The sequence below is a fragment of the Pelophylax lessonae genome (assembly GCF_965119305.1).
Source record: "Pelophylax lessonae genome assembly, chromosome: 7".
NCBI lineage: Eukaryota > Metazoa > Chordata > Amphibia > Anura > Ranidae > Pelophylax > Pelophylax lessonae.
Window position 1 is genome coordinate 268,337,775 of NC_138774.1, and position 25,123 is coordinate 268,362,897.

A 25,123-nucleotide genomic window follows, 5' to 3' on the forward strand; every position below is an offset into this window, starting at 1 on the left:
TCGCTGCGCTATGTGAATGGCCCGGCAGTGGGGGAAGGGGTAGTGGGCTGAACTTCTGGGTGACCTCACCTCAGCGACATCACCCAGAAGTGGGTGCGGGTACCTGTCAAAAACAGGTACCCGCTCCCCCCTGAAAAGTGCCAAATGTGGCGCCAGAGGGGAGGAGGAAGCAAAAAAGCAGAGCTTCTTTGCCTTTTGGGTGGAACCCCGCTTTAATTGCAAGTTTTTTTTTCCATTATCCAAGTAATGTAAGAAACTGTCAGTTGGTTTCATTCTCCATAATCTACCAAAAACTAAAATATTAATTTTGTGTGGACTTACTCTTTAAAATGCAATCCATCCAAAATGTACTAGAGCATATAAAAAAAATCTCTCGCACACATTTAAAATGTACATTAAAATGCATTGATACATTTATTATTGATACCATTGTTCTTACTGTCATTGGGTAACATACACTTTCAGATTCTACAAATTACTATGTCTGTGCGTTAAGAGCATGAAGGGGGAACTGGTCAGATGCTAGCTTGTCTTTGGGGGCCATAATTGCCAGTTGATTCTTTCCACAAGCAGGCTCAGCCAGGGGACACTATGGAGGGTTTAGAGGTATACAGATGTTTCCCGGTCAGATCAATATGCTCTTGTGTTTGTAGGCAGCTCAAAGCAGGCCTGTATTAAGTACTAGATACTTCCTTCTGCTCATACTTAGTGCCACCTTACCTACAGTCTACCTCTGATTATAGCTGTGGCCCCTGCATAATTTGTGCAAAAAAATAAAAAATTCCATGAAAGAAGATTCCTGCACTCTGCAGAGCACATCAGTGTGATAGCTTCTGAGGCTGGCTATTGGGTGTTCAGGTACTGAGACCAATAGGGCAGGGGCCAGGCATGTGTTTGGCAACAGAGGGCCAGGGCATGTGTTAAAGTCCTGTACCTTTCCTGCTCGCAGTGATCCAAACCATGTGAAGAAGCAGGGAGTGTAGACTCTGGAGGATGCTTACTGTACAGATCTGTTATGGTCAGTACATGATGCTCCCCAGAACTGAAGTCACAAATATGTATTTATTTGCATTATATTTTAGGGATTGGTGCAGATTGGAACATGTGAAATAATTTTTATTTTGTACATGTTTTGAGCATGCATACAGTACCCCGGGCCATTAAAGTTCACTAGATTACTGTGCACAATTGGATATATGTGGTAGCCCTGGTCCATAGAAAACTCCATATCATCTTTTTATCTCCTTTTAAAGAGAGATACATTTTAAGCACAATCATGTACCTTGATTTCTCTGCATTCACCAACCAGCTAGCGACATTCAGCCCAACGAAATCCGCCATAGTAAATATGGATTTAGACAAGGAACAGTGTTTCGCCATCAGTAAATTGTTTTCAATCACATTTTCCTATTTTTAATAATAGTTCATCATCAATCAGTATCAGCCAAGATATGATCAGTTATATAAATATAGTGAATGATACAGGTACAACAATGGCAATACAACTCACTGGGTGTACAGTGGGACAGTTTGTATGTGGAATTTATAGCAAAGGTTGTGCATTCAGCTGCAATTATTCTGAGAATTGGTCATTTGATACTTCATATATGTGCCCTTCTGAGTTTATTTTTCCCATGAGGAGTCGTGTGGTTCTGCAGATTTTTTTTAAAGGTTTGAATACTATTGTAAAGGTAAAAGCATAACTAAAGGCAAAAGTTTTTTTTTTTTTTTTTTAAGTTCTGGATAAATGGAGATTAGAACACCTGTAGTGTTCCAATTGGAATCCTAGTTCTGGTGACATCCAGAGATTCTTTCACTTTGAAAGCACTTCCTCTCACGTCCTCCTTTGGCTATGCGACAGGAAGTGAACGGAAATTTCCCCAGTGGGGTACAGATTGGAAAAAAACCTGACAAAGGTTTTAACTCCATCCAAAATAAAAAAAAAAAGTCTCATTGTCTTGGAATGCTGGTTGATGGAATGCTCCTTTCACTCCTGGATTATCTATAACCATCCTTTGAGTATCACTGGATACCACTACTACTATTTTGATATAGATAGACGTCTTGTCCCCACACAGTGAGCTTTATTTGTGACTCCTTGCAAGCCAGTGTGTCCCACTCACCCCTTGTGGGAACATTGGAGGTCCCACCTTTTTGGGAGGATCCTCACCCTGTACTCATGAAAGTGTTTTTTGGCTATTAGTCATCTATCACATGTAGCAATATTTCTAATAATTGGGTCTGCCATCAGTACCGGTAACACTTCCAACACATTTAAGTTGTGAACCCAGGTGTGAGAACTGAGACGATGACCATTCCGGCATCTTTGGTTTGTTTTGTTATATTGTTTTTAGGGGATGGGAGAAGGGAATGAGTGGGATACTCCTCTGGCTCTTCTAGGCTTAACTGGGACTTTGTACAAAAAATGCTCACTAGCGCTGTCTTGGCGCCAGCTGAATGCCGACCAGCGCTTCCTGACCCTTGCAAATACTGCTTGACTGAATTAGTGCTGGAACCTCGACTTTAACTTGTTTGTTAGCTCAGAAGCTCCAGGACTGTAGAACTCTTGACTCCTGATACTTGATTTAGCTCAAAAGTCACTGAACAGCTCCCTCCAACCCTTCACTGGCTGAGGTAGCTCCTTGTCACTGCTTGTGCTGCTGCAACTCATAACTCTGTTCACTGTACACTGACTTTTCAGGGCCCAACCACTGGTACCCCCTTTATACTTCAGGGTCCTCTGACTAGGTACCCCCTTTACACTAGCTGGCTCCTGGATCCCTATAACCTTCTCCGGAGTGGTTCCCTCTGACACTAGGCAGACCCCTAGGGACAGTCCACAGTACTCACGACCATTGTAGGCTTTCCTGGAACTGAAACCCTCTCTCTCCGCTGGTTCTCGGCACACTGGATCCCCTCTGCAGCTCAGCTCCGCACTCTTTGGATTCCCAGGCCGCCACCCAAGACACCCGCTTCCTCTGAAATGAGGAGAGACAGCCGTACTCTCCCTCCTGGGACTCTGCTTCCCACCAAAGACGCTGTGTCATGTGTTCTCTCAGAACTTATACCCACTCCCAGAATCCTCTGCGGCCGAATCTGCCTTCTGGGGTAGATACAGGCCTGAGTGTGTCTCTGATTGGGTTTCCTCCACTGTCCAATGAGAATCCTCTCATGGAGCCAGTGGGGAGACTCCCCTCTCAGCAGACACACCAGGGAGACATGACAGCCAGCTGAAATCATGGCCCTGCTGTTAGGCAGCCAAGGCCCACTATACTTTTACCTAGAACCTGCCTGTAGGGTGCTACACACATATAGGATATAACATACCCCCTGAGGAAGACCTTACTGTACAGGTCGAAACGTGTTGGGGTCAATTCTATTGGGCGTGATAACCGTTTCATTATTGTCCTTTGCTTTTTATCAGTTTGTGATGTTTGATATGATCAATTCTTATGAAGTTTTTTAAAATAATTCTCCAATAAAGATAAAACATTTTATATATCTATAGTCCTACTGTTATTTGCTGCTTAAGACCCCTGGGGGCTTTTCCTTCCTTTTTTTTCTAGATTCATTGGGGTGTGCAGCCTCTCCACAATATGTTTTGTTTTCTTTAGTTAAAAAAAAAAATGTATGCCATTAGTTCTACTTAAAGAATGATGTGCAAAGAATATTATGAAGGTAAAGAGTGGTGAGCAAATTGCAGTAAACCTAGAGTAGCCAATGAGAATTCCCTTTGTATTCTGAGTGGTTGATCTGAATGGCTGTCCTTTGTGCATCATCTTTGCTTTATTTAATGCTGCAATAAATGTGTATGTGAGAGTATGTACTGGTGTGGAAGCTTGTTCAGTTTTTTTTTTTTTTGTTTTATGCAAGTCACCTAAAAAAGTCAGCACCTTGATTGCCTACTGTGTGGTCGGTAAAACTTTAGCTTATTTCAATAATTTATGTATAACATTGAATAATTTATCTATTGTTTAAATACAAATATCTGGTAATTGCTGAATGTAAATGCTTGTCTGTCAATGTAAAATGCATTTTAATGTTTGTAGCCCTTGTCTCTAACCTCTCTGATTTTGTTCCTATCAGGGTGACATGGGCGCTGTTGGAGTCATAGGCTTCATAGGACCTAAAGGTTTGAAGGTAGGTGAGCAAAACTGAATCTGTCACGACTTTTAGTCTAGGTTCACATCTGTGGGGTTGATGCATTTTTCAGGCACGCTTTGCATTTTTATACCCATGTTTTTGATGTGTTTTTGCTGGAGTCTCCATGCATTTTGTGTGTTTTTTTCTCTTTAAACACATAGTATATAGCTGGTTGCAAAGGTGTGGGCCGGGAAGCTGGCTGCTGCAACCGATGAGTCATCAGCTGTCAGCGGGGTTCAAAAAAAAAAACTGCTGACAAAAAAATGTGTGAAATAATCCACATGGGGTTCCGCCCCTCCAAATCCATACCAAGCCCTTTGGGTCTGCTGGTATGTATTTGGAGGGTAATCCAATGCTAAAAAAAAAAAAAAAAAAAAAAGGCGTGGGGTCCCCTCCCCCAAATCCATACCAGACCCTTATTCGAGCATGGAGGGTCAGGAAAGGGAGGAGACAAGCGATCGCCCCACCCCCTTTCCCTCCTGAACCATACCAGGCCACATGCCCTCAACATGGGGGGTTTGGCACCTTGTCCCCATGTTGAGGACAAGAGCCTCTTACCCTCCCCACAAGGGTTGTGGTTGTGGGGGTCTGTAGGCTGGGGGCTTTTCAGAATCTAGAAACCCCTTTTAACAAAGGGTGCCCCCAGATCCCACCCCCCATATGTGAATGAGCATGGGGTAGATAGTACCCCCTACCCATTCACTAAAAAAGTGTAAAAGTGAATAAAGACAATATCAGAGCTTTTGACAAGTCCTTTAATTAAAAATAATAAAAACAATGTTCCCTAATGTGGATCCATCGTCAGTCAAAACAAAGCTCCGCTCATGACGAACACTTCTGCGGTCTGCCTGCTCTGCCATGTGGCATTTCTTAAATAGCTAAGGGGCGGGGCCGCCAGCTGACATTGCCGGGAGGATTGGGAGAGAGGATTGGGGGGAACCCCACGCAATTTTATTTCACAATTTTTTTTTTTTTTTTTGCCTGCAATTCCTTTTTCATTTTCGTTCATTAACGGACAGAGCACTCCATAAATCATAACTAGTGGGTTATATTGCCTCCTCCAGAAGTAGGACTAGGCAGAACAAAAAACACCTGGCTACGCCCATGGCCCGTCCTCAGCTGGTATATAACCCCCCTCTCTGCTCTAGGTTATCAGTTTTAATCTGTCTAGTTAGGAGTATGGACCTAGGCTTCCGGCTGGAATCTCTGGTCCTAGCAACTTTCTCATTCCTTAGATCTTTTTTGTTTTTCTCCGGGACATCTACAATTGCCGGGCTGGGCGACGGGCTGGATAATCAAGATCCAGTGGTCCCCCCAGCCCAGCCAGCGAGTGCGTGCAGACTGCAGCTACGCACTAGGTCAGCCACGACATAGCCTCACGGACAGAGGCTGGCCCGCAAGTTAAACGTCTCGCAGAGTCCTGTATGACCGGGCTTGGGTTTGAGTCACAGCGGTCCCTTGGCTGACAGTTCCCCTACTTCAGGGGTGAAGAGTTTTGTCTGGAGCGTAACCCGCACCATGGAAGTTTAAGTACAGTCCCCCCTCTCCCCTTTTGGTGTTTTTTTTTTTTTTTGGGTGGAAGCAGGTAACCTCCATGGAATGTCGGACCTGCCTGCAGGTTCCCTCCTCCGATCTTTAAATCCCTCACTGAGCTGGGCTTCCCCCAGTCTGGTGGGTGTCCCAGGGCAGAAAATGCAGCAGAGACCCCTGGGGTCTACCCCGCTATCCCCACTCTGTAAGGGTCCTGGGATAGTGCGTGTCACGCCCTGGTAGTCTGGAGGGGTCCCAGTGCAGGAGACCTCTAGGTGCATGGCCTGCTGTTTGGAGTGTGGGTATAGTGCAGGGGAGTCCCAGTGTAGAGTCTCCCCTAAATCCCTAAATGTGTGTCCTTCCTTCAGGGGGGGGGGGGTCCCCTTGCAGAGGGTGCAGGAAAGATCCTGGCAGCATGCTTTAGTGTTTGTAGCTGTTGGTGGCCATTTTCCCTTAGTCATTTTCCCTTAGTCTGCTGGTCTCCAGTTGGCAGCTATGTTTGTGTAACCGGATGATGACACGGGGGCCATTTTCCCTTAGTTTGGGAGATGCTGGAGACAAATGAAGCCTCGTGGGATGCCAAAGCTCCTCCTCTTCCTCCTTAGTTTCCTCTTCCTGTTATCTCTCTTTCTGCTGATAGGTACCCTGAGCCTTGAGGGGATCCTTTAGTGGTGCCAAAAGATCGTTTTTGTACTGCAAGGTCTTCCTTTCCTTATGGAGCCTCAGGGTCACATCTCCCCCACTGACCCCCTCATGGAAGTGGCAGGTCCCTCGGAACCCCAGCTTCCCATGGTTGCACTGACGGCAGTTCTGCAGTCCTTAGTGTCCTGGGTGGAAGTGGCATGTGGACAAAGGCCCAGGAAGAAGCATCCCCCGCCTTCCCCTGCTCAGGCTGTCTCATCTGATTCTAAGCCTGATGCCGCCGTGGACGCGCCCTGTCCAGGGGGACCTAATATCACACCCCCTGATCCATCCTACAGTGAGGATGATTCCTCCATGGTGGCAGCATGGTAGACGCATTTATCACTACAGTGCGTGAGACTTTAAAAATAAAGCATGCGGCTGATGTAGCCATGGACGTGGCTGTGTCGTTTGGTACGCACAAGTCGCATGGTACTCCAAAGATGTTTCCTTATGTGCCATATTTTGACATTTTTTCCTGTAAGGAATGAGAACAACCAAAATAATCTTTGTGGTCCCCAAACGTTTTGCTGTACGTTACCATTTTGAGGAAAAAGTGGGCTAGTCCACCAGTGGTGGACCCTCCTGTTTCCAGGTTGAATAAAGCAATCATGATGCCAGTAGAGGAATCCCTGTCCTTTAAGGACCCGGGCCACCTCTCTCCCAGAGTGCATCGCATGTTTGTTGGGATCCCAGTACTAAATCATTCGTAGCAGAGCAGCTACCTCGCTGCGATCTATTGAAAGTCATCCCTTGAGCTAATCTTTTGTCTTCCATCGCGTGCGAGGGTGGACGTGGGGAGCGTGGGCGGCCGCCTCCCCCGAACCCACACTATCCCTCCCGCCATGGGGGCGGATGAGTGGGGGTGCCCTCACCCCCAAGGCAGCTGGGAGAGCTTGGCGCGCAGGGCGGGCGACCGTAGGTGCTAGGGGTCCCAACTTTTCAGAGGCTGTGGCACGCAGCATGTTTACTATGGCTGGTTTGGAATTGCGGCCAGTTTTTGCCTCAGCCCTGGTGTCTCAGACCCTAACTGAATGGGCCAAGCTTTTGCGCCAGTGCCTGGGGGTAGAGCAGATCTCCGCTGCTTATGTTGATTTACCAGTTGGTCCATGGGCTGCAGTTTGTTTGTGATGTAGCTTTGGATACAGCTCCTGTGCCTTCCACACTTTCTGTTTCAGCAGGGGTGATTAGGCGCGTGCAGACCATGGTCTGGTAAGCCTAGAGCTAGCTTCCCCGGACCAGCAGACAAGACTCCTTCAGCATGAAAGTCTTCCCTCAGCCATTATTGGAGTGGGGAGAAATGTTCGCTGGTTTCCAGCCCCGTGGACTTCTTTGATGAGCGTCAAGGAGATCCGCAAAATTTTTCTTTTGGGGGTACCCTGAAAGGGTGACTGCTTGTTCTTTTCAGGTTTTTTTAGGTCCTGAGTCTCCTTGTGTGGATTTAATTCCTGCAAAGGTTCAGGAGATGTCTGAACTACCTAAGGTTCCCCCTATCTCTGTCCAGGGAATTGATCTAGCTAGATCTGATTCTATTTCTAACCAGGGTGGTCCTTCTTCTGCACAAACGTCAGGGATCACAGGCCGTGATTCACTGGCTGCTGTGACAAAGATAGTTGTCTCTCCCATTTGGTATACAGGTTCTGAATCTGGTGGAATCCACGTTTAAGACATTTCTGTTTGCACAGTCTTACATGCAGCTCCTTTAGCAGGTTTGACTCTACAGGAGGATACTGAAGTTCGTGACGAGGTCACGGGGTCCTCTGACAGACGCGGCAGGCGTCCAAGGGCCACGGTAAGGCCAGTATCCTCCTCGGCTAAGGCTTCTTCCGCAGTTCCTGTGAGGAATCAAGAGCGAGGATCTTCCAATCATCCTGGTAGCTGTAAACGTCCCTTGGGGGCTTCCTATCAGAGAAGACCAGTTGTCCCAAGGGCTGATCTAGGAATTTGCTTTGCATACCTTGGAAGTGGTTCGTGTGATTCAGGTATATCTGGTAGCTAATGAGTCTTTTTGAAGGTCAAAATCGCTTTTTGTAGTTATGGACGGACCAAGAAAAGGGCTGGCCGCTTCTTCGGGTACCATCTACAGATGGATCAGACAGATGGGGACTTAGGCCTAATCCATTAAAGGTCAGGTTCCACCTTTCCCTGTCACGGCGCATTCTACTCGGGCGCTGAGTGCTTCTTGGGCCTTCTGTCATCAGGCTTCAATATCACAAGTGTGCATGGCGCCACTTGGTCGCCAGTGCATACCTTCACAAAAAAGGTAGATACTTTGGCATCTGCCGATGCTTCTTTTGGCTGCAATGTTTTACAGGCTGCTGTTTGAGGGGCTGTTCACTCTTGAGGGGTGTTTTTTCTTTAAACCTTTATTTTTCAGACAGGGCTTCTGTGACCCGGTTAAGGCTCCTGTGTTCTGGTTAAGGGCTCTTATGTTTAGTCTTGGGTTATTTTCTCCACCCCTCATTTTCCTTTTGGCAGTGCTTTTGGACGTCCCACTAGTTATGATTTATGGAGCACTGTGTCCGTCGGTGAATAAAAGAGAAAATTGGATTTTTTTGTACTTACCGTAAAATCCATTTCTCTGAGTTCATCGACGGACCCAGCACCCACCCCTCTATGAAGTTCTGATACTTCTAATACTGCTTGCTACTAAACTGATTACCTAGAGCAGAGAGGGTGGTTATTTACCAGCTGAGGATGGCCCATGGGCGTAGCCAGATGTTTTTTTGTTCTGCGGCGTTGTGTTCGTCGATGAACTCCGAGAAATAGATTTTACAATAAGTACAAAAATTCACATTTGTTTTTTTTACATTCAGCTGATGACTGAGGGCTTCCTGGCTGGCCTGCTCCTTAGCAATCAGTTGTATACAGTGTTTTTAAAGGGGGGGGGGGGACACACAAAACACATAAAAAATGCAACAATTGTGTTTTTTTTGCGACTCCATTGAAGTCAGTTCAATGGAGAAACCAATGGGAAACCATGTTAAATAGACTGTCCAGTTCTGCCCAGAAGTTTTGAGAATGACGCAAATATTAATTTTCACAGAGTCTGCTGCTTCAGTGTTTTTTTATCTTTTTGTCAGATGTTACTATGGTATACTGAAGTGTAATTACAAGCCTTTCATAAGTGTCAAAGGCTATTTTTGACAATTACTTAAAGTTTTTGCAAAGAGTCAATATTTGCAGTGTTAACCCTTTTTCAAGACTTCTGCAATTTGCCCTGGCATGCTGTCCATCAACTTCTGGGCCACATCCTGACTGATGGCAACCCATTCTTGCATAATTAATGCTTGGAGTTTTTGTTGTTCACCCGCCTCTTGAGGATTGACCACAAGTTCAATGGAATTAAGGTCTGGGAAATTTCCTGTTTTCTTCCCCAAGCCACTTAGTTATCACGTTTGCCTTATGGCACAGTGCTCCATCATGCTGGAAAAGGCATTGTTCCTTACCAAACTGTTCTTGGGTGGTTGAGAGAATTAGCTCTCGAAGGATGTTTTTGTACAATTCTTTATTCATGGCTGTGTTCTTAGGCAAAATTGTGACTGGCCCACTCATTTGGCTGCGAAGTAACCCCACGCATGAAAAGTCTCAGGATGCTTTACTGTTGGCATTAGACAGGACTGATGGTAGCACTCACCTATTCATCTCTGGACAAGGTTTTTTCCAGATGTCCCAAACAATAGGAAAGCGGATTCATCATAAAAATGACTTTACCTCAGTTCTCAGCAGTTCATTCCATGTACCTTTTGCAGAATATCAGTCTGTCCCTGATGTTTTTCCTGGAGAGAAGTGGCTTCTTTGCTGCCCTTCTTGACATCAGGCCATCTTCCAAAAGTCTTTGCCTCACTGTGCATGCAGATGCACTCGCACCTGCCCCCTGCCATTACTGAGCAAGCTCTGCACTGGTGGTGCCCTGATCCTGCAGCTGAATTAACGTTCTTGGGCACCCTGAACACTGTCCTGGTGCTTGCTGGACTTTCTTGGGTGCCCCGTAGCCTTCCTCACAAATGCAGTGGAAATTTTTTTCTTTATTATGGGATTAGGTTCATTTTTTTAATGGCAAAGATGGATCTCTTTTTGAGAATAAAAGTTTAATTTTGTTGAAAGTACACAGTGCCTTAAAGTATTCATACCCCTTGAAATTTTACATGTTTTGTCATGTTACAACCAAAAATGTAAGTGTATTTTATTGGGATTTTATGTGATAGACCAACACAAAGTGGCACATAATTGTGAAGTGGAAAGAAAATGATAAATTGTTTTCCAAATATTTTACAAATAAATATCTGAAAATTGTGGCATGCATTTGTATTCAGCCCCCCTGAGTCAATCATTTGTAGAACTCCCGCGATTACAGCTGCAAGTCTTTTTGGGTATATCTCTACTACCAGTTTTGCACATTTAGAGAGTGACATTTGTGCCCATTCTTCTTTGCAAATTAGCTCAAGCTCTGTCAGATTGGATGGAGAGCATCTGTGAATAGCAATTTTCAAGTCTTACCACAGATTCTCAATTGGATGTAAATATGGACTTTGACTGGGCCATTCTAACACATGAATATGCCTTGATCTAAATCTTTTCATTGTAGCACTGGCTGTAAGTTTAGGGTCCTTGTCCTGCTGGAAGGTGAACCTACGCCCCAGTCTCAAATCTTTTGCTGACTCTTAACAGGTTTTCTTCCAAGATTGCCCTGTATCTTCCCATCAACTCTGACCAGCTGCCATGTTCCTGCTAAAGAAAAGCATCCCCACAACATGATGCTGCCATTGCCATGTTTCACAGTGGGGATGGTGTGTTCAGGGTGATGTACACTGTTAGTTTTCCACCACACATAGTGTTTTGCTTTTAGGCCAAAAAGTTCAAGTTTGGTCTCGTATGACCAGAGCACCTCCTTCCATGTTTGCTGTGTCCCCCACATGGCTTCATGCAAACTGCAAACAGGACTTCTTATGGCTTTCTTTTAACAATGGCTTTCCTCTTGGCACTCTTCCATAAAGGCCAGATTTGTCGAGTGCACGACTAATAGTTGACCTGTGGACAGATTCTCCCAACTGAGATGTGGATCTCTGCAGTTCCTCCAGGGGCTTCTTGGCTGCTTCTCTGATTAATGCTCCCCTTGCCCGGCCTATCGGTTTAGGTGTACGGCCATGTCTTGGTAGGTTTTTAGTTGTACCATACTCTTTGCATTTTCGGATGATGGTTTGAACAGTGCCCCGTGAGATGTTCAAAGCTTGGGATATTTTTTATAACCTAACCCTGTCAGTGCTCAGACCATACGCCGCACACTGCATCAAATTGGTCTGCATGGCTGTCGTCCCATAAGGAAGCCTCTTCTAAAGATGATGCACAAGAAAGCAAGAGAAAGAAAACTGTTTGCTGAAGACAAGCAGACTAAGGACATGGATTACTGGAACCATGTCCTGTGGTCTGATGAGACCAAGATAAACGTATTTGGTTCACATGGTGGCAAGCATGTGTGGCGGCAACCAGGTGAGGAGTACAAAGACAAGTGTGTCTTCGCTACAGTCATGGTGGGAGTGTCATGGTTTGGGGCTGCCGACACTGGGGAGCTACAGTTCATTGAGGGAACCATGAATGCCAACATGTACTGTGACATACTGAAGCAGAGCATGATCCCCTCCCTCCAAAGACTGGGCCACAGGGCAGTATTCCAACATAACGATCCCAAACACACCTCCAAGATGACCACTGCCTTGCTAAAGAAGCTGAGGATAAAGGTGATGGACTGGCCAACCATGTCTCTAGACCGAAACCCTATTGAGCAAATGTGGGCCATCCTCAAACAGAAGGTAGACTAGTGCAAGGTCTCTAACATCCACCAGCTCCTTGATGTCGTCATGGTGGAGTGGAAGAGGACTCCAGTGGCAACCTATGAAGCTCTGATGAACTCCATGCCCAAGAGGGTTAAGGCAGTGCTGAAAAATAATGGTGGCCACTCAAAATATTGACGCTTTGGGCCTAATTTGGACATTTTCACTTAGAAGTGTACTCACTTTTGTTGCCAGCGGTTTAGACATTAATGGCTGTGTGTTGAGTTATTTTGAGGGGACAGCAAATTTACACTGTTATACAAGCTGTACACTCACTACTTTACATTGTAGCAAAGTGTCATTTCTTCAGTGTTGTCACATGAAAAGATATAATAAAATATTTACAAAAATGTGAAGGGTGTACTCACTTTTATGAGATACTGTATATATAGCAAATTCATTTGATTGCTGGAAGAAAACCTAGATGAAATTGCTAGAAAACTGATGTGTATATGACCAGCCTAAGACCAAGTATAAACTCTGAGGGTAGGAGCAGTCATGGCACAAGCTTCTTCTGTGTTGCATTTCTATCTTTTTTTAAATTACTCCTTCTATACTACTAAACTGACCAGTATTAGCATCCCATTTTTAAAAATGTAAATGTCTTTATTTTTTACAGGGACTGCCGGGGAACCCAGGAGAATCTGGACTGAAAGGTGATAAGGTGACCAGAATACTCCCTTACTGCATTGTGTTTTGCATGCAAAGACTCTAATATGCCCCAATTCTGAACATTAGTGTATATACAATGTAGATACAGACCAAAATACTTTTCTGAACATGCTGATACTTTGGCTTCATTGATGTTATTGCTGTCAGTCATAGGCCTAAGAACATGCATAGGGACAAGGAATTTGAACTTTTCTGTGATGCCTATTTGCTATATGCTTTCCCTTCTTTATTGACTTGGAAGTACTGAAGCCAAGCAAGTCTGACAGCTACCATTTTCTAGAGGAAGTCATCAGTGGCAGGAAGTACACGGTATGAGAAGATTATAGGGGCTGCTCTTTCTGGCTTCCTTCTTAAAATTATAATTTCCTAGCCACAGCTGTTCACATGTACCCGCTCATCCAAATGGTTAGATACAAATATTGACCCTGGACTCACAGTGCGCATTTAGGGTTGGCATTTCTCTAGGGTTTCTGATCACGGTTTATCATGTTGCAGCATCCAGATGAGTGTGGCAGCATCCAGATGCGACATTCAGCCACCTCTGAATCCAGCAAACTATCTGTTCCTGCCCGCCTGTATGAATGTAGCATTAGGAGCTTAGCTCCTGTGTTTGCATTGGAGTTTGGCAGGCTGCTGAATCAGCCTTGAGTGGAAGGACAGAGGGAGCTGAGCTGCTGAAAGAATGACTTCTTTACTTCTGCTGTGAACACAAGATAGATTGCTCCACTGTGTCTGCAGCTCCAAAGGACATTGATGGCTTGTTTAAAGCTGATTTTACTGCCTAAGAATATGTACTTGTAAATACTTGGAATACCTCCACTTTTGTTGGGGAAAAAATATTCCCCGCTGGGTAAACAATGTACATTGCAGAGAGTTTGTCAAACTTTGTAGCATATTCCCACCTTTTTGTTGCTGTGTAGAACTAGAGTTTTTTTCATTCATCTTGTGCACTCTCTGTGTTCCATTGAGGAAAGCTGCAGTGTCTGCATCTGTTTATAAGTATTTAACCCTTCAGAAGTATTTTACCAAAACTTAAATTCCTGTTACAGGGGGTGCCTAAAATTTGACTTGTATCTTAGTGCAGACTTCTGAGAAAATCAGTGAGCCAATCACACAAGCAGGAAAATACATTTCTGGGGGTGTTCTGTATAGCAACAATGTACAGAACACCTTTAAATTGCCTTACTGCATTGAATAAGAAAATTAGACCGGCTGCAGCTTGAAAAGGAAAGGTAATTTTTAATAAAATGAATAACAACATTGCTTGTGTAGCAACTGCATATGCTATGCATATGAATGCTTTGTGAATTACCCTGTCACATACCAGACTGTGGAGTGTAAGATGACAGGGATGGACTTTAGCATAATTCCTGTTCAAGCACCCCTGGTAGTAGGAGTCGTCAACGTGCTGACGGTGAGGTACTAAGTCAGGAGGCAGAATCGTGGTCAGAAGTCCAGACATGGTTGATCCAAAGAGGGGTGTCAGGCGTTACTGAATCAGTAACTGGGTAAGCTGACTTTCTGGAACTCAGAATGGAGGAACCAGAACTGAAGACAATCCAGCAATGAGGCTAGGCAGATGTCAGGATTAAATAGGTCATGGGGCCTATCACTGGGCATGCCCATGCATGCTTATGCACTTGAGCATTCTTGCCCTTGCACGTATCATAAAGTGTCTATGCTCACAACTCTACACATGCACATAGAAATGAGCCCCTGTTGTGCAGAAATTAGCACTTGCTGTTTAATCAGTACATGCATATGCCTTATGACCAAATAACACACATGACTTTCTGCAGAGTTATATGTTTGATGCAATCATCAAACGTGTTAAAAGTAGAGCAACTTTTTACAATGCCATCATTTGTAACCATGTAATAGGGAACTGGGTTGGGTGTCCAGGCAAATTCATTTATCCAGCTTGAGGCTTCTACAGGTATATGAATGAAAGTTCTCGTCAAACATGACGTATGTATTACTTTTGTAAACGCCTCTGGACTTAGTTGGATAGCATCCAGAGCTTGATGTTCTTCTTCAAAAGCACATGAGAATTTTTGTGGCCTGTTGCGGTTTGTTTTCAGTCTTGCTTTTCCTCTAATCTTTGCCTTGCGGTGAAGCCGGAATATAAAATGGTCCCCTTTACCTTCATGTACCTGCTTCTAAAGTCTGGAAACATAGAGTAACAAGTCCTCTAAAACCCAATCATTGATGTTTAGGGTATCATTAGGTGCTTATTCATGAGAAAAACTGTCATTTTTATTATTTCCTCAGCCTTGTTAAAATTATCATTATTTTAATGCATTTAGGAATTTTGTCAAAAGAAATTATAAAAATTGAATTTGCTTTTTATTATGCTAGCATAAGAACACACTACATGGCCTAAAGGTTTGTGGACGCTTGACCATCACACCTATGAGTTTGATGGACATCACATATCAAAACTGTTGGCACCATTATTATTGAATAGGTCCCTATCTGTACCCACAACAGCCTCTACTCTTCTGGGAATACTTTTCACAAGATTTTGTAATGTCTGTGAAAAATTGCACCCAGTCAGCCAAAAAACTACTGAGAGGAGATACCAGTGTTGGAACAGAAGACCTGGCTTGTAATCATTATTCCAATTCATCTCAAAAACATTTGTTAGTGTTGAGGTTAGGACCCTGTGCAGGCCACTTGAGTCCTCCACTTCAATCTCATCAAACCGTGTCTTTATGGAGCACAGGGGCCCAATCATAGTTGAAACAGGAAAGAGCCTTCCCCAACCGTTTTCACAAGGTTGCAAGTGCATAATTGTCTGCAATGTTTTTGTATGCTATTTAACAGTACTTTTCACTGGAAACACCTAAACTCCATTTTAATGGTTGTCCACAAACTTTTGCTCCCTCTAAATAATCAATCAAAATAATGAGGAGACATCTTCCAAGCCCTTTTACCACTGGAACCCATCACTGCTTCTTTTGTGACTTGCCTGACCAAAATTTTACTGCCCAGAACTTCTTCCCCCTTTTCACTGAGAAAAGAGAATGGTCACCCAAGTCCCACAAAACATTTTCTATAAAGTGGAGATATCGATACTCCTGTGCAATTTAGGGAAGCCTTAAATTAATAAAGTTTCACAGGAGCTCTGTTCTGAGGGCTGAACTGGGCTGCATTATAGTCACCCTTTTTTTATGCACCAGTGTGATCAGCAGTAATACACAATATGTGGAGTTGTAACTCATCGATCTACCTTCCCCTCCAACCTGTTCGGAGGGCTCTGTTCAGTTTTTCAGTTAAACAGAGTGAGACTGAAGGCAAAGCAACTGTTCTGAATGCCCTCTTTAGAAAACCCATAGTGCTCTATCAATCCTGCGTCATAGATGCTCCCTGCATAAAACATGATTTTTTAAAACAGATTTTGTGGGGCTCCCAGATAGGAAAAATGGTTGACCTCTCCCATAGCCTAGTGCTAAGATCTAATCAGCATTGTTACATGGGGCAGTGACCTCATCATTCCAGGTATGCTCAGCACCCCTTTGACACTGAAGCTTACCAAAAAACAAAACAAAACCATAGTTTGGATGAGAACTGCTCTGTTCTACAAGGATTGATGACGAGGGAGCATGATGGAGATTTGTCGACTGACCAGTGCCTTCATCCAGTCAAAAAAAATCTGACAGCTGGCTGGGCCTGGAATCTTAGATTCCTTTCATTTACCCCACAGGCTGAAAGAAATCTATATATTTATGACCAGATTTAGGCGATAGTGAAGTTGTTGCAAAAGCTGCTGACCCAAATCTAATTAAAATGCACTATGCAAAAGGAAGTTCATTTTTGTGAGATTTGAGTTGGGATCCTCAACTTTTCTAGGATCGGACAGGAAGGTCGAATAACATCACTGCTTCTTTTTTTTTTTTTTTTGTATTTTAGTATTGTTCCACAAGGGTGCAGGGCTAATAAATGGGAATACCATGAGTTTTGCAAGGTGTGCTTTTAGTCAAATGAAAAAGGTAAGGCAGTCTATAGTGTATCAAAGTTACATAGTAGGTGAGGTTGAATAAAGACAATAGTTCATCCAGTTCAACTTGTGTAGGTGTGTGTGACTGTAATCATCTCACATAGCCCTGAATGTCCTGATCCTTGAGATGTACGTCTAAGAGTCTTTTGAAAGCCGCCATACTTCCCGCAGAAACCACCTCTTGTGGTAGAGAATTCCAAAATCTTGTAGCCCTAACAGTAAAGAACCCCCCACGTTGCCTGAGGTTAAAACGCTTCTCCTCTAATCGCATTGTATCTTGTCCTCATGCAACCCCTTCGACTGAACAGCTTTTTTTTCTAAGCTGAGATCCCCATTGAGATATTTATAAATTGCTATCATGTCCCCCCTCAGGCGTCTCTTCTCCAGGGAGAATAAATCGAGCGATTGCAGACGCTCTTCATAATTAAGGTCCTCCAATCCCCTAATCAGTTTAGTTGCCCTTCTCTGGACTCTCTCCAGCTCCAACACATCCCTCCTGAGGACTGGCGACCAGAACTGGACAGAATACTCCAGATGCGGTCGGATCAGAGTTTTATAAAGTGGAAGGATTATAGTCTTATCTCTGGAATACATCCCTTTCTTTATGCATGCTAATATTCTGCTGGCTTTGGCAGCTGCCGCTTGACATTGCATGCTGTTGCCTAATCTATCATCAACCAAGACTCCCAGATCCTTCTCCATTTTTGATTCCCCCAAGGGTTCCCCTCCTAACGTGTATTGTGTTTTTATGTTTTTAGTCCCCAAGTGCAAAACCTTACACTTCTCCACATTAAACCTCATTTTCCATGTCGTTGCCCACTCCGTTATTTTGTCCAGGTCAATCTGTAGGATATCTGCTTCATGCTGTGCAGTTATTGCCCTGGCCAATTTTATGTCATCTGCAAAAACTGATAACGAACTACTGATCCCGACCTCAATGCTGTTTATGAATAAATTGAACAAGGTTGGTCCCAGGACTGAGCCCTGGGGCACCCCGCTTACTACCTCAGACCAGTCTGAGTATGCGCTGTTTATTACCACCCTTTGGACACGCCCTTTAAGCCAATTCTGTATCCAAGATCAAACCCTGCTGTCGATACCTGCAGACCTTATTTTATAAATTAAGCGCTTGTGGGGAACTGTATCAAATGCCTTAGCAAAATCCAAGTACACCACATCTACTGGTCTGCCCCTATCTAGCTCACAGCTCACCTCCTCGTAGAATGCTAGGAGATTGGTTTGACAAGAACGCCCATTTGTAAACCCGTGCTGATTATTGCTGATGATATTGTCTTTAGCAAACTCTACGATATAGTCCCTTATCATCCCCTCCAGAAGTTTACATACTAGTGATGTCAAACTGACAGGCCTATAATTTCCCGGGATATGGCTCTGCCCCTTTTTGAATATCGGAATCACGTTAGCTTTCCTCCAATCCCCTGGTACATTTCCTGTCCTAATACTGTCAGCAAAGATCAGGAACAGTGGTCTAGATATAACCTTACTGAGTTCCCTTTAAGTACATGACTTAAAGTACTCAAAGTCTTTGCTCATTTACACAGCCAATTGAAATTCAGCTGTCATTTCTTTTAACGTAAGCTAGAGTACAAAGTTTGTATCTGCATGCTGTAGGTAATTACTCACACTCTTGTTTCAGACATTTTTTATACACAAGGCCCATAATGATTAAAACATTTCAAGATGTTCCCCTTGGAAGAGATTTTCGCTGACTTGCTGTTTGTGATTTAACTGAATATTTACAGTACTTTGCCTAATAAATAATTCCAGGAAGAAATGATAAACACCCAAGCGGTCAGCTCATTTAATCTTCCAACCTGTAGTGGGAAAATGACAGCTAAATTCTGATTGGTAGCAGTGATCGGCATTTTCATTTTTGCCATGCTCCGGTATTTGAATGTCACCTAGTCTCTTGTATCATGTCACAAAATGGAAAGTAAACGAACAGAAGAGAGATCCAAATCAAATCGATATTTGGCGTGACCACTCTTTGCTGTCAAAACCGCATCAATTCCTCGAGGTAAACGTGCACACAATATTTGAAGGAATTCGGCAGGTAGGTTGTTCCAAACATCTTGAGGAACTAACCACAGATCTTCTGTGGAAGTAGGCTGCCTCCAATCTTTCTATCCCTTCATATAATCCCAGACAGACTCAATGATTGTAAGATCATGGCTCTGTGGGGGCCAAACCATCAATTCTAGGACTCCTTGTTCTTCTTTATGCTGAAGACAGTTCTTAGTGACATTGGCTGTATGTTTGGCTCATTGTCTCATTGTCCTGCTGCAGAACGCTGATAGTATGACATGATGGATAGGTATCTGCTTGTATTTTGAGCTTTAAAGGAGAAGTACAGCCAAAGCTCATTTGGCTGTACTTCTCCGGATCACAGGAGTGCGGCTCTTTCCGCACTCCTGTGATCAGTTTTCAGCTGACAGTGGTCTGAAAGGGGGGGGGGGGCAGTCAGTAGCTCTCTGCTCAGGGAGCTGTGAGAACTGAGCGATCGGCGGTGTTTGATCACTCGGTTCTCAGTGGTAAAGGCACAGGGGGACAGACGCAGCATCAAACTGATGCTGCATCCACCTAGGTAAGTATGATTCTAAAAAAAAAAAAGGTCTCTTTCAAGAACATCATTGATCCTAACTAAATCTCCCAACTCCATTTTCAGAAATGCAGCCCCCAACTTGCAACAAGCCTCCACACGCTTCACTTTTGAATGCAGGCACTCATTATTGTACCACTTTCTAGCCCTTCACCAAACAAACTGCCTCCTGCTACAGCCACATATTTTACCTTGCTTCCACGTTGGAGGTATGGCTTTTTGGCTTTAGTTCTTCCATAAAGACAACTTCTGGTCAGACTTCCCTGGACAGTGGATGGGTGTACCTGGGTCCCACTGCTTTTTGCCAGTTCTGGATTGAGGGCACTGTGGGTTTTTTCTGATGTTGAATAGAAGTAAGCATGATCAACATGAATTTGCGGCATTACGTTTTCATGGCCAACCACTGTACCTATGGTCCTCAGAGCTGCCCGTTTCTTCATATTTCTTCAAAAGATCTTGAAACCCCAGTCTGCTTTGAAGTCTTTGCCTGGGAGAGACCTTGCTAATGCAGTATAACAACCTTTGGACTTGCTGATGTGCTCAGTCTTGCCTTTGTGTATGACCTGTAAATTAAACTGTTTTCCACACCCTCAACTTAAGTCCCGTACACACGTGCAGATTGTCGGCCGAAAAGATTCGGCCGACGACCGATCGGCCGATTTTCGGCTTGTTAGTATGATGCTTCCGACAGCCGACAGCGCACTTTCGGCCGAACAGAATCTGTCGTGCAAGCATTAAAATTTTTGTATGCCGACACCAGAACGCCCGATTGTTCGCCAGTCAGTACAGAATTCGGCCGACAGACAGGTGATTTGCAAGACTGGGCATGCTCAGAAAAGAAAAAACACAGGGAAAGTTAACCATCACATGACATCACTTCTGCAGTCTGGGGACAAAATTTGTGTGCAGTCTTTTGCACTTTTCAGCGGACACGACAGCCCGGAGACAAAAGACGGCCGATCGGTCGGCCGACGATCGGTACGTGTGTACGGGGCTTTAGTAGCAGAGTTTGGATGTTCCTCACCTAGTTTTAAGCCTCCTACACAGCTGTTTCTGTTTCAGCTACATATGAAATTGACGTCAGAAAGGGGCGGTGCCACTGGGTGACGTAGCTGGGTGACCCTGCCTCTTGCCTATATAAGAACTGTCAAAGCACAGAGCGGGTAGATGGCAGAACAGCGTTTTGTTTTGTTTTTTTATTTCCGGGTCTAGCTGGAGTCATAATTTATGATGGATATACATCGAGGGAAACAATTTTTTTATTTTTTAATAATGGACTTGTCAAAAACTGTTTCTTGCGGTTATTACATTTTGACACATTTTTGGTAAATGGGTAGGGGTACGATTTACCCGATACCCATTCACGTGAGGGGGGGATCCCTTTTTTTTTTTTTTCAGCTGTCAGTGGAAAAACACCTTGAGAGCTGATGACTCATCGGTTGTTAAGGACACCACGGCTGGCTTCCCGGCCCTGCTTCTAACATTCAACTTATACTGAGCCCTGATTGGGAAAAGCTTTGGATGAGAATTTGCCCAGGAAAGACTCCTGTTCTGATTCAGACAAATTGTCTGTGGCAGAAGGTCTTGCTGCTTCTGTTTCTTCTAAACTAAGATACCATTGAGATACCTAATAAAGTGGTCCACAGATGTCTTCAAAAGGCATTCCGCGGTTCTTGAGGATCCTAAGATGGTCAGTTTAGTCTCTAGCAAAGAGAAAAAACCTGCTAATACTTTTTTTTTTTTTTTTTGGTGCATGAACTAGTCAAGGATGGTTTATTTGAAGACTAGAAACATTCAGAAAAGGCATATGTCTCTCCTAGGGAGTTTGTACAAGAATACCCTCTGGACAAAGAAAATTACAAAAAAATTGGTGGTTCCTGAGGTAGATGCAGCTATCTTATTTTTCAATAAATTAACAAATAATGGTACCAGCGGAGGACTTGCCTACTTTTAGAGATCTGGAAAAGCATTTTGAAACCTTGCTCAAGGCTTAATTTTTATTAACTGGGCCTACCACTCAGTCTATTGTGGGGTCCATGGCAGTTTGTCAGGCTCTTACGTCCATTGTCTGACTAAGACCTAGAGGAATTAAAGATAATCCCTCCCTCCACCTTCAGCTGGATCAATTTCCAGCAGCCTTGCCTTACTGCGTGGACAGTATGCTCCATCAGATTTCACATCTGCATGACCAGCCTGTAAAAAAAAGACTGAAATGGATGCCATTTGAAGAGCAACTTCTGTTTGGGGAATCATTAAATGCATACATCAAGAAGGTTGAGTGGAAAAAAAGAAGACTTCTTCCCACCTATAAGAAGATGAGGACCTCCTTGGGCAAACAGGTTTCCCCTCGGAGATAGTTGTCCTTTCCTTCCCTGCAGGCTTCTACATCCAAGACTAAATCAGACAATTCCTTTTGTCACAAGCCCTGGTCCTCCTGACCCACTAAGTTGGGTTTACAAACTAGAATTTCAAAATACACCTCCACCTCATTTAATATACCTTCCTCATCTTGTCAGGAGGATTTGTGAAAGGGTTTGTCTCAAAATCTGCCCCAGGGTGTAGCGATCCTGGTTCCTAAGGGCAAGAGACATCAGGGTTCTCCTTGAATCTGTTTACTATCCCCAAACTGGATGGGGAGGTTGAATTATAGACCTCAATCCTTTTCTGAAGGTGACAAATTCATGAGAATCTGTGAGATTGGTCATAGTGGCCCTGGGGCTTGGGGAATTCTTGTCATCAATCAATATCAAGGATGTGTACCCTGACTTTTCCTCCACATCAATGGTTTCTTTGTTTTTCAGTGGAGGGCAGCCATTTTCAGTTTGTGGTTCTGTTTTTCGGTTTAGCCATGGCTCCCTGAGTCTTAACAAAGGTCTTGGCTCCGGTACTGGCTGTACTGAGATCCAATGGGATTTATGTCCTAGGTTACCTGAACAGACTTCTCCTGGGAGAGAGGTCAGCTTCTGCATTAAAGCTGCACTCTGGTAACTTTATTCTGTTTAATTGCTAGTGGTTTCATGCCTTCAGCAAATATGCTGTTTAATTGTTTCTCCTGTCCATCTTCTCTGAGAAAATACAGGTGCATTATTTGAATCATAGGCTTTCTTGCATGCGATTACTGCTTTGTAAGACCAGTGGGTGATATGCCATGTATTTCCCCCGGCCACAAGCCTTGTCTCTACCCAGCTGTAGATTCTTACAGCAAGCAGTGACGCAATTCCATCCCTGCTTGCTGTAGTGGATGGATCCGGGAGTCTGAGATTCCCAGTCTGAACCAACCACTGATGCATTGTCTGTCCCACCTCCCAAAGATGCTTCTGTATGCTCAGTGACATTCCAGACCTCTTCTGGCAGCCTGGAACAAATTGTCACTGTCGTTGGATCACCCCATTAACCTATCCTCCAGGGCGAAGTACTCCCTCATCAAGTCTGTCGCTGGAACTGGGCTGTTCCTTCCTTATGTTGGCCTGAAGAGTTCTGCCCACAGATGTCAGCCTTTCAGGCTGGGCAACTTGTAATCAGAGGGAGTCTTGTCTTCCAAATAACATTTAGTAACTGAGAATAATTCCTCGGTCTCTTCTTCAATGGAAAGGCCTTCTCAAGGAACTTCTTCTGGTCAGGATACAGCCTGACAAAACTATCACAGTGGCTTGTGTAAACCACCAGGGGGATGCAAAAAGCTTTGAAGCTCAATTTTACTGTACAAATTTCAGGAGACGAACTGTCACTGGGGGAATGGTCACTGCACTCTGAGGTGTTCAGGAAATCTGTTCTCACTGGGGGGTGCTAGATGTGGACCTTCTGGTTTCCAGGCTCAATGGAAAACCGAACCAATTTGTGTGCGGGACAAGGAACCCTCCAGTGTTCATGATGGACACTGGTGACTCTGTGGGATCAGTTTAATCCGATTTATGCATTCCTCCCCACCCCCTGCTTTAATTATTTTCACGGTTGCTTCCCAGGTTTGAGGTGGAAAGGGCCGCAGTATTCCGGGTGACCCTAAATTGGCCAAGAAGGGCTTGGTTCTCAGACATCCTTCACTTGTTGGTGCAACCACCCCGGCCCCTTCTCGACTTTTTGGATCTTTTATCTCAAGGCCTCATGCATCATCTATCTTCATGGTTGCTTGCTTTTTAATGACATGGATGTTGAGGCCCAGGTCCTTTGCTGGAGGGGCATCTCTGAATCGGTCATTCCAACACTTCTTAAGTCTAGAACATTTATTCCACAGACCTCCTGACCTTGCACCCTTTGATGAAACCTTTTATTCATGGGTTTAATCATATTGCCCTACCTGTTCTAACTCTAGTGACACTGTGGGACCTTCCTTGATATGTTCTATCCTACAAAAACTGTCCTTAGAACTGATTTGGGGTCCTCCCTTGCTCAAAAGATGGATTTCCTTGTTATTACCTCTGCCAGAATGGTTTCAGAATTGACTGCCCGATCCTGCAAAGAACGATTTTTGTTTTACATAAGAACAAAGTGGTGCTTCATTCCAATATTTTCTTTTTGGCAAAGGTAGTTTCAGATTTCTATTTAAATGGGGATATTGTTGCCTTTCCTGTGCCCATCCCTAATGGGGCGTAAGGAAGCCGCTCTTTGTATGGACATGGTGCGAAAATTTAGTTTGATTTTTGTTTTGCATTAGGAGGTCAAACGTAGTTGTTTGCTAAGGAGATCCACAATTGCCTTTTGGATTCACCTGCTCATTCCTGGAGCTTATGCCTCCCTTTCTGATTAAGGCTCATTCTACTAAAATTGTTGGCATGTCTTAGGCATTTCATGGTATACCATTCTGATTAAGGCTCATTCTGCTAGAACTGTTGGCATGTCTTGGGTGCTTCGGTTGCCTAACTTTGCAAAGCTGCTACATGGTCTTAAGTGCATACTACATTTTACCATGTGGATGTTCATGCTTTGGCTGATGCCAGTTTTGGTCACAAGGTTTTGCAGGCCATTGTTTGAACCCAGGTTAACCAGAGTTTGTTCTTTGAGGGTTGTCAGATTTATTTATTTATTTTATTGCCTATTGGTTACCCTCCCCTCTTTTACGGTTTTGGGCATTCAATTTATATGGTGAGAACCTGCATCCTGTACTGCACAATAAAGAAAACTGGATTTTTTTTACCTACCTGTAAAATCCTTTTTCTTTTGGAGAACAGTACAAGGCACAGGACACTCCCCTCCCCTATAACCCATTAGTTATGGTAAAAAAACCTGTGTCCTGTACTGTACCCCAAGAAAAGCATTTTACAGATCCCTGAAAAAATCAAATTATTTTGCGGTTTACGAATCCTAAAGCAGGCCATAGATGGAGTGATTTTCTTTCCTGCAAGAAAATCTCTCCTTCAAGAAAATCTCTCGATTCCCCCATCAGCACAGGTCAGTGTTGATGGAGGAATCCCTCCAGCAGAGCCATTGTGTTCTCCCAGTGATCGATCAACTTGGGTACATTCAGCCTGCCCATACATGATTTGAATCTCAGCTGGTCTCTGCTGAACATGTATTGTGTTTTTAAGGCTAAGTACATTTTCTACAAATCTCAAACAGCTTTCCCAGTTCTCCTTCATGGACTACAGAACTCCTTCCCCTTCCCATGTTACAGAGATAAGGAGAAGGGCAGGTGTTTGTAGGCTAAACACA

General features: G+C 44.1%; 1 protein-coding gene across 1 annotated transcript in view; it reads left to right on the forward strand.

Moving 5' to 3' along the window:
- COL27A1 (collagen type XXVII alpha 1 chain) overlaps nt 1-25,123 on the forward strand; it is a 582,809-nt gene that overhangs the window by 259,128 nt on the left and 298,558 nt on the right. The window contains exons 15-16 of the mRNA XM_082264626.1: nt 4,087-4,140; nt 12,805-12,849. Coding sequence (XP_082120752.1) covers nt 4,087-4,140; nt 12,805-12,849 — 99 coding nt within the window. The remainder of the gene's footprint in view (nt 1-4,086; nt 4,141-12,804; nt 12,850-25,123) is intronic.